General features: G+C 40.0%; 1 protein-coding gene across 1 annotated transcript; it reads right to left on the reverse strand.

The window, feature by feature from the left end:
• Nucleotides 1-376: 376 nt before the first annotated feature.
• On the reverse strand, nt 377-9,280 carry gxylt1b (glucoside xylosyltransferase 1b). The gene is made up of 7 exons (XM_038738980.1): nt 9,004-9,280; nt 7,485-7,695; nt 7,236-7,367; nt 6,502-6,753; nt 6,146-6,269; nt 5,779-5,951; nt 377-2,157 (listed from the first exon to the last, which is right to left on the reverse strand). The coding sequence occupies exons 1-7, from the start codon at nt 9,204-9,206 to the stop codon at nt 1,996-1,998; spliced, it is 1,257 nt and encodes a 418-aa protein (XP_038594908.1). The 5' UTR covers nt 9,207-9,280; the 3' UTR covers nt 377-1,995.
• Nucleotides 9,281-10,368: the final 1,088 nt, after the last annotated feature.

Below are 10,368 nucleotides of genomic sequence, written 5' to 3' on the forward strand. Positions count from 1 at the left end.
ACATAATAAGCCAACTAAGATACCTTATTTTGGTAAAGAGAGAAAAACCTAATATGAGATGTTTGCATTTGCCTGATCCAGGTCCATTTAACAGAGGACCTATGACTTTAAATATTAACTGAAAATGATAGCAGCAATTTTAATTCAAAACATGAACATAATGATTTACTTATTTTAATCAAATCATTCTTTTTCAAAACTGTTATAAAGTATCAAAAGAATTTATTTGATTCCTAAGTAATAGTGGACAAAGGTGGCAAAAAATGCTACACACACACACACACACACGATCTGTAATGTAAAAACAAACAGCAATTTAATTTTTCAACACAATGACACACATACAAACAAGTAAATAATAACATTTTGATTTGTTAAAAAATAAAATACATTCAATGGTGCAAAACCAATAATTAAAAGTAATAAATTGAAATGTTTTGGCATCAGGAGACGGACTTGTAGCTTATTCACATGTTCAATAGCAATTTTTCTGCATTACAAAAACAAACTTTTGTGTGGAGTCACTTGACCTGACCTCACAAAACTGTAAAACGGACATTATACAACACAAAAATGACCCGCACCTGCTTTGAGCAACACACTATATGAATCACCCCATTTTGTTACCTGTGTAACAGATAAAATAACATAACAATAATAAAACATTTACTCAGGAACAGTACTCTGACAGAGGTTTCATAAGCTCAACCCCCGCCACTGTGGAAAATCCCAGATGAAAAACTATTCCAGAAATCAATTAATCACTTTACACTGAGATTATAATTTTTCCATGGGTGTTCTCTGAAATTACTTCTCTCCCATCTTGTTGGTGATGAAGTGGTTTCTGAAGGTTCAAAAAGTGCATACATCCCTAAAAATGCGCCCTGCTGAAAGCCTTTGTCCAGTTCTGATATGATTTGTCTCTTTTAATAAGAGTGTTTCACAAGGTTCAATAAAATCTCCAATATGGAAAGTCAAGAGCTACTCTTCCAAACTTTTACAGATAATTAGCACCATGATAAATAGTCAGTAACCTAAAGGCACTGAAAGGGGAAAATTACCTGGAAGAGACGAGATGCTTGTTGGTTTTAAAACAAAAATTAAGTTTCCATAAAATATACAATGCTGTGAAATTCTGTAATAAAATCACTCGGGGGGGAATACATACAATAATTCAAGGCCAACTGGCGTTTACACTCGATGTCATGCATTTACATCAGACTCTTATCCAGAGAAATAGAAACAGGTTAGCAGTTTCTAGTCTCAGGTTACTTTTGCTACATTTACGCCCAGCATCCACTCTACTTCTGTGTTTTCTAAGTCCTAAAACGGAGATTTTTGAAAATGCTGCTGACCACATTTTAGTATAGAACTCCGGGACTGTGTTGTGTCTGAACGGGTGGAACCGGAGAAATTTGAAAACAGTGGCACAGACACCCACGTTCACTTCTTCATTTGGTCTTATCAGTAACAACATGTCAAGTGTATCAAGCCAAAACATTAAAGCTATGTCTTATACTCATGTGTTAGCAGAGTAGACAATCTGCTTCCTGTTTACACTGGCACTCGCACGCCCAGTGTACGTGAATTGTCATGTGAGTTTTCATCAAGTTATTATTAAACTTATTATTGTGGACGTAGCCTCAATCTGAGACAATCCCAACTGTCTTACAGAGCTTAAAGCAGCTGTTCACCAAGATAATCTAAAAGCTCCACTCTTTAGTTGTCCACTTAGTAGTCTATGCATCTTTGGACAACTTCTGTTCATTGTTTTTGAACAGTGTGCCAGCTAAAAACACATTTACAACTCAGAATATTTTGTATATCTGTAGAAAGATCCTGCTTTGAACAGCAGGATTCAGCTTGGATTGGATTCTTGTGTATGTATAGTGTGTATGGCCAGTAACAACTACCACTGTAACTTTTCTTCAAAGTTAGACTAAGGCGAAGTCTCTCTCCTGTTGGCCTCTGTCCCATCATTGTGATCCATTTCTGTCACCGTCCAAGCGGAGCCTTCCTGTTGGTGTTTGCCAGGCTGTGTGCCAGCCGCTTGGTGAAGAGATGGTGGGACTTTCCACAATAAGTGTGTGTTGTCTTCAGCAGCTCCTCTTCGAGAGGATCCAACAGGGAAGTCACTAGGTCTGCACCAAAAGAGAACTGGAACGACAAAACAATCCATTGGTTAGATTTAGTGTGATTAAAGTAGCTTAGATGTTCTAGAGAGAAAATCCATTTCCAAGCACTGAATATTTATTTTGAGAATAAGATTCTCATTTTAAAATGTACTGATCTGACAGAGACATTCAGGTAATGCAAAGCATTGTGCTTTCAAAGAGCAGAATAGATAAAACCAGGAAAGTGCTGAATATAAAAGGCAGAGTGGCACGGACGTTTGTATATCCGTCTTGTCTAATGTTGCCAAGTTAGAGGACTTGTACTCTCCTGTCTCTCCCTTTTTCTTCAGAGAGCAGGAACACGGGGGTGGTGGTTGTCTAAAGGTTGGAGGAGTGGGCTTAGAAACATAAAATGAGCAGCTGAAATCCCAAACTACTGCCAAAACTCTCCCGAGGACAGCTCTCAAACCCCCTGTTCCAGTGGAATTGATCAGGTTCCCTCAGGAAGAAAGCAAAGAAGTGGTGCTTTGGGTTGCATTTGGGCAGGCAAGATATCTTTGCCTGGATAAATTAAAAACTAAATCTGCAAGGCACACAGGACTCAGATGGGACTCCAAATCTAATCTGATCGGTCAGCTGGGCACAACATAAAGCAACCCACGTTGTTGGAGTCAGTTTTATGCTATAGGCTTACCGTCCAGTGATAACTGGGGATTACAGAAGAAATTTCATGTCTTCCCAATAATGAAGGAGCCTTTACAACGCTCCGAGGAAATCAAAGGGGAATTACCATTTTTTATGCCAGCTCATTTGCTTGCGATTGGGTCCCTGATATTGGGTCACAAAGAGTGGCTTTTTTATGAGCGCGCGCACACACACACATACACACGGTCATAAAGTTGCATTTACAGTTGGTGTATTGATTTTTGTGTGGCTGATGGGGCACTGTTGGTGTGCAGACTGCAACTCTAAATGTACCGCCGGCTGTAAAAATTTAACTGCTGCTTCTTGGGCTCAGCTTCTTCTTGCAGTGGAGGGAGGGAGGAGATGCTTTATGACGGACAGACCGCTGTGATCTGTTTGAGACACAGGCCGGCGGACAGACAGGGAGGAGCGCTGCCGTTTGTATTCCCATTTCTTTGTGTGAGGATACAGGGCATGGACACTGATTTATGTACATTTGTCTCCAGTTTATTAAGAAAATTAACTGATATGAACAAAACAAAAAATCTTTAAAAAAGGTAGAATTAAAGACTTGTTGCAACATTAACAATAGATAAACAGCTGATTTATCTGTTAGTCTTTAGTCTAAACTTAACAACAATTTTGATTATTGTTTATTAATTTAAGCCATTCATCAAGCAAAAAGGCTCATTATTCACTTGTCCCAGCTTCTCAAATGTGAGGATTTGCTGCTTTACTCCTTTTTATAACTGTAATGTGTTCAGATTTTAGACTGTTGGTTGGACGAAACAAGCTGTGTAAAGATGTCACAAAGGGCTCTGAGACATTATGATGCTTGTTTTTCACTATTCTGTGACATTTTAACTAATAAAATTTTAAAATAATCATTAGCTGTGTGTGGCCCTACATAAATGTCATGTTTTCCTGCCTTTGTCTTACTGTGGACATAACTATATTTTTTTGGCGATGAGTAGGAAGTTTGCAATTATGCTGACTAACAAAAAGCTAGATTGTGGCTACTTAGCTCGGGTAAGTTATATCAACTTCAATGATCATGTAAAGGAGTGAAAACAACAGAAAACAAAAAATGTGGGGGGAAAATATCTCCAGTGGTTCTCCAATGGAGACAGGTTGGCTCTGATCAGTGTGCCTCAAAGTCATGCGCATGGTAACTTTACTCCCCTGCACATTGGGACATGTTATGATGTTGAGTCATTGCTTCTGGGCCTGTTGTTTGTGAGAGCCAATAAACTTATGTATGACTCTAAACGTGAATATTTCCCAGTAACTCTTATAGAAATTGTGTAAAAGTGAGTCTGTGTGTGAGTCCTCTTTCCTGTGCCAGTTTTCTGAATCCTCACACTAACCGAGCTGCCAACGTAGCACTGTTCTATTAGTTATTCACACCATAACACTACACAAAAAAAGCCTGAGGTTGTGCTGCAGATGAACAAGCAAAAAATGGATTAAATACTCTGTCCAGTGAGATAAAACACGCAGAGGATTAATCTATACTCCTCCATCCTCCTGGAAAACCAGACTTAATCACATATCTATGAAAGTGCCAATACCTACATAGACTTTTGGAAGAATGCGTGCTATGGGCCCTTAGGAGCAGATACAGCGAAGGTTCATGTGTGTCTACGGATGTAATTGATCCTGTCTTATAAAGCTGTAGTTTTAACTGCAGGCCATGGATAAGGTATAGATCCGCCATCGCTCTGATTTATGTTCAATGCTTTGTTAATAGGAAAGCAATGAGACTCCCAATGTTGATGGCTTCATTAAGTAAATGCCACTCGTGTCGTCAATATCATTATACTGCTGGTAAACATCCCATAAACATCCTCATGGGGGAAATTAGCTTTCACTCCAGCCCTTCTGAAAATGGTGGAGATTTGTGTTTCCTAATGCGGACAATATGGTGTCACTAACACTTACGGCGTTTGGGGTCGGCACCAATCCAAAATCTCATCTAGGAGGGCAAAGAAAGAGGGCAGTGGAGGAAAGCAGGCGTGTCACTGGGGTTATAAAAGGGCTCCTTCCATCAGCCGCTGTGTTCTAAATTACACTTACAACACTTGAGAGACTGGTGAACCTTTTGAAACTTTGGTGTACTCAAGAGACCTTTTTAACAGAGTGCTCTTGCTCATTTTAAGTCACTTCTGGTAATTCCCAAAATGGCTTTTGAGAATTTGCCTGCTTCCAGTATATGCAGATGGAAACAGAAATTGGAATCCAGTAAATCTTGTGATCATAACAAGAAAGCAAGTGTTTCCAAAGCTGCATCCTTCACTCAAGATAGGCTGCAACATGAGGATGCCTTTTCTCTTCATCTACCATAAGTATCTGCCTATATAATGTGCGTGAGTTGTTCAAACACAGCATAGGACAAATCCATTGGAGCCTCAGTGCCAGACAGTAAAACTTGCTTTTTTCTGTTCATATTTTACATTACTGATCATTGGTTTGGTTTTTACATTGTAGGTGAACTGATGAACATCCTGATACGATATCTTGTTGACTACATCTAATTATTTTTACAATAATTAGAAGTGAAATAGCTTACAGAGATGCAAGGGCATCTTCAAGAGCTTCTTTTACACGTTTTGCACAAGTCTGTGATGAAATTAACAATAAAAGGCAATTAAAAAGATTAATGGTTAGTTTTACACACAGAGGCCAATATTAGATACATCAAAGCAGATTAATCTTGGCAGTTGGTGCATCAGCTTGGAGTTCAGTGTTAATACAGATAATGTGAATGTCTTTTATTTCCTCCTTCTTGTAGGGAGTTCTGCATTTTAGTGCCAATTTTTCCTGGTATGAGCAGTGCACTAATCCCACCAAGCCCAATCCATGTTTGGATGAACATAAAAAGAGAGTACTATAACTGCATTCACAAAGCCTAAAGAAGTAAACTATAGGTGTATTCAAGCATCTCACATACATGAACACAAACACACCAAGGCATGCCCACCTTTCGTATGGCCTCGTAAACAGCTTTGAAGGCTGGCTGCTTGTGGTCGTGGTAAACTCCTCTGTTTCCATGTAGTATGTAAATACCGTCTTCTTCAGCTGACGCACAGTTACTGCCATAGATACAATGATCCGGACGGTAATTCCACTGGCAGGGAAACTCCAGCAAGCACTCTGGGAATAAAGGTGCACAAACACAGATAAACGACAACAAATCAGAGCTACAAAGAGGGCATCCTGTAGACTTTTACGAGTGTGAGAAGTATTTCTGTCTTATTTTATATCGTCGTATTACTGTCAATATGAGTTTATTAGTCTTTGGAGGCTAAAAAAGGCATTGTGTGTGTTATGTTAGCATGCAGCCTTACCAGGGTTGTGGTGAAAAATTATATTCAGAAGGTCCTGGTCTCCCCAGGTTATGTTGAGTTTGTATTTCTGAAGCAGAGGCATCAGCAGCTCCTCCCAACGCAGCCCCACGAACGTCATGTCATTCTGTCAACACAGACATGTATGCACAACATTCAAAAAGTAAAGTCAGCCTTAACTGTGTCAGGATTTTGTCAAGTGTTGGGTGCTTCACATTGCAACAGGATCACATTGAATCCTATCACAGACCACTACAACTGCAGAGGAAGGAGGACATCTTGTGGCCAATCAAAGTATTACACTAACACAGTAAGCCCAACAACATGGTGAATGTGTCTTCAGCATTCAGCAGCCCTACCTTAAAGAACATGTCCCTCATCCTTGTCATGTTCATGAGCATGACCCCTGAGTTGATGCCCGTCCTGCCGTAGAAAGGGTGGCGGGCGAAGCGGTTATACCAGGCGATACGGGGCTCCTCGTGCTCAGGGGCCATAGCAGCCAGCTGGGAGGAATTAAACCTGGACAGGAACGCCCACAGGCGGTCTACAGGTTGCAGGAAGAGGATGTCTGAATCGACATACACGATCGAGTCCACGTCTTTTAGGATCAGCTGCACAGATTTTTAAAAAAGACACAAAGACAGGTGTCACTTAGGACAGTAATGATGCTCTCCAATGTTTTTAATTGGATATGCTACCGTTATGTTCTGCAGTGAGATTAGCCTCAGGGTAACAGATTATAAGACATTCGCTATCTTGTATAAAAGGTGAACTACAATGATTTGGAAACATTACATTTCACTACAGTGCTCTTTTATAATATATACAAGCAAAATACAGTTATATTTTGGTTTGTATATTTTACTCTGTAGATTTTACAGTATAAATTCACAAAAAAATGGCACCTTTAAAATTGGGCAATCCCAATTTCACTGGAGGATTTGAACAGAGCTCCAAGTTTTCCAGACCTTGATTTCCTAACTTTAGTTATGTTTTTTCTTTAAAAAGAACTCCAAAAACAAATAACTGAGAATATCAGATTGACGTCAGATAAGTGTTTCCGCAGTGGTTCTTTTCTCAATAAGACACTCACAGGTAAAAAGAGCCTCTGAGAAGCGCAGGGTTTGAAGAGTTTCTTCCACTCGGCAGCGTTCTCGCTGGGGAAGCTGATGGAGTAGACAGTGTAGTTGAACCTGGAGCGAATAAAACCAGGCCACGACTCCAACTGAAACGCAGATAACTTATTAAGTAGCTAGTAGGGACAGATAGCGTAGGATACGGTCAGGCAAGCGATTTGAAGGTCAGATTCCAGACTTTAATTTTGAAAATATTTCCTACTCACGGCTTCCATGAAGCTGGCGTGCAGCTGATCTTCAGCGAATATGTGCAGGGAGAGGCGTTTGATGCTGAAAAGCACCGCAGACTTGATCATAGTGAGGGTCTCCTCCAGCCTCTCCCCGCAGGCCACCACGGCCAGGTGCATGGGAGGTTCGGGTGTGCTGTGAACGCCGCCACCACGCGCCACCCCCTGACCACGCTGACGCATTATGTACCTGAGTAAGAGGATGGAGAGTTGGACAGATGTTGTAATAAGTGAAGTTTCAGAATTGTTTAAATCACGCTTTCTTTGCTAGGAGACTGAAGAGATTTTACAACAACCCCAAGCACTCGAAGTCAGAGTATAATAATAACCTTGTAATACTGCATGGTGAGCACCTATGCGTTTTGGCAAAAGGCTTCACCATGGTGGCGTAGGTGTCAGGTATTCTTTCTTCTTATTTGTTATGACCCTTGACACCAAAGGGCACATAATTTAAATTATTGTCTATAAAGCAAACGCATACTCCACTTTTCTCTTTATGTAAAAAATATTACTGAAAGACATCAATGTCAAGCCTCCAGAGGATCAGCATTAGGCCATTTTAGCAAATCACCTTATTACGCCACATAGAGAAATTTATGTGACATAAATCCTTTAATAGCGAATCAGTTAAGTGGTTTGACATTAATTGTCAAAAGCTAAAAAAGTAAATTTTCTGTCTTAAATGATTTTACTCCGATTAGAGTTTGGCTGGGAATGACTACCGTCTCGGTGGTAGCCACACACCACCAAACTCGGGGTATAAACAAGTGCAAGAAAAAAAATCATTCTCTGGTTTCAGCATCTCAGATGTGAAAAATTGCTGCTTTCCTTTGAACCTGATAACAAAATACTTATGTAGTAGGTACCCTGTGGATTTTATCTCAAATAGACAGTCCTGGCGGCAGTAACCTCTGTAAGAAATTGGTTGTCTCTTCCATTTAACTTTATTAGCTACTCCTCCCATCTATCCTTCTCCTCAAACTCGATCTGGCAGTCAGGTGTGACAACAAACAAAGCTTGATTTGCAACTGCATCATACATTAAACACTTGATTACATCACAGTATTCCCTTCAACATGATGATGTATTTACCCTCCATCGACTTTCATCAGATTTTTACAATGAAAATCTGGCAAAAGGTAACATTAAGGCTGGGTTGGGCTGTGGGAGACCTACTGTTTTGGGGCTATTCTTCGTATTACTAAGTTATAATTGTATACATTTTAGTGACGTATTAATCTTGGAACAAACAAGTCACACACCTGTCCAAGTCTCGCGTCATTACTGTCTTGTAGAAAGACGTAACGTCAGCTATATGAAGAGAAGGCTACTTTTATCTGCATTGGGTCAGTCAGCGTCACATTCCTATGCATCAGAAGTGTGGTACCTTACAGAGTAGCCTACATATCTCCACATCTCCGTGTATCGCACGAAATATATCTATTTTGAAACAGCCGTACCCAGTTAAAGCATTAAAGACCTGAAAAGCCAGTCCTACCTATTAAACCAATGTGGGTTTTGGGGCCCAGTTTTGTCCACCGTCCCTCGCCTGCCTCCGGGTACTCTCGGTGGGTTGAAAACCCTCTTCAGTCCGTTTCCTCCGACCGGCACGTCTGAGTAAAGCAGTTTACTGTAAACATACAAGCCCGAAAACACGGCAAACACCGTGCACAAGAATAGTGCACGAATGTAACGCCGCATTATGGAGTTTGAAAACGCGACTCGGAGCTAAAGTCATGACACAGAAACTAGCGTTTAAAAATAACCGTGAAGCTCAACGTAATAGTTACGCACTTCCGCTAAACCTTTTGAAAATAAAACTCTTACAAAGAGGTGTAATTACGCCCTCTGGCGACCATGTTTAAAGCTCTACAACTATCTACCCACATTTCCTACTTGTCAAGTTTGGAAAAAAATTTAGCTTTATATGCTTGTTATTTGTCTGATTGAACAGAAATAATGAGTTAATGTCTTGTCCAGTAAAACACAATGGTAGGACTGTATGTGCTTATATCCAAATTGAGCTCCTCTTCTCACTAGATTACAATACTTTGTAACAAATTTAATACAGAGAAACAGTTTGACAATGCAGAAAACAATGTGACAAACATAACTGCTCCACAGCTGGGTTTTTTGGAGCCTACATTATATTAGGCCTATGCCTTTATGCTCATTTTACGTATGTTTGATACTGGATGGTCAGTTACGACATTTATGCACTGTACAATTCAACAAAGCATTTGAAACATGAGTTAATGTCTATTTAAATATTCCTTATTTTTTTATATGAATAGAGAAACACTTTCATGAAAATGTCCGCGACTATGATCTAATTAGCTTTTTTCACATTTTAAGAGTACGTTTTATACTTTTACTTTGAAGGCGATAAAAAACTTCCGGGTCTTATCCCTATTCAAGCCATTTCACTTGATGCACATGATCATCCAACAGAAGCAGGAGGTCGGGATCTTAAATGGGGGAAGGGTGGGAGCGATAAGCAAAGTTTATCCCCCCCCCACCCCCCCAGGCTCCGTCTGTAGCAACTTTCAATTGCTTTCACCTCTGAAAAGATCCATTCATGGCTTTAAATGACCAGTGGTCTTTATTGTAGTGGCTCCACTAGACAACAGACCTGAACGTCAACTGCATTTTCATGTAGCATAGGAAAATAAGGTTACTGGCTAATGTAGTGGTTAATTAATTAGTGTGTAAACCATAACATATGACCATAACTGTACGCCTATATCATTCTGTTGTGAAGATTTCTGCCTCAACTATGTTGTATGCACAGTTTATGGGCCCAATCTGTTAGGTAAACTCTGAACCTGAACCATGTTATGTTGAAGATAAGCAGCAGTTATTA

This window comes from Micropterus salmoides, unplaced genomic scaffold, assembly GCF_014851395.1.
Source record: "Micropterus salmoides isolate LMB-PRFRI ecotype aquatic unplaced genomic scaffold, ASM1485139v1 Ms_hic_scaffold_23, whole genome shotgun sequence".
NCBI lineage: Eukaryota > Metazoa > Chordata > Actinopteri > Centrarchiformes > Centrarchidae > Micropterus > Micropterus salmoides.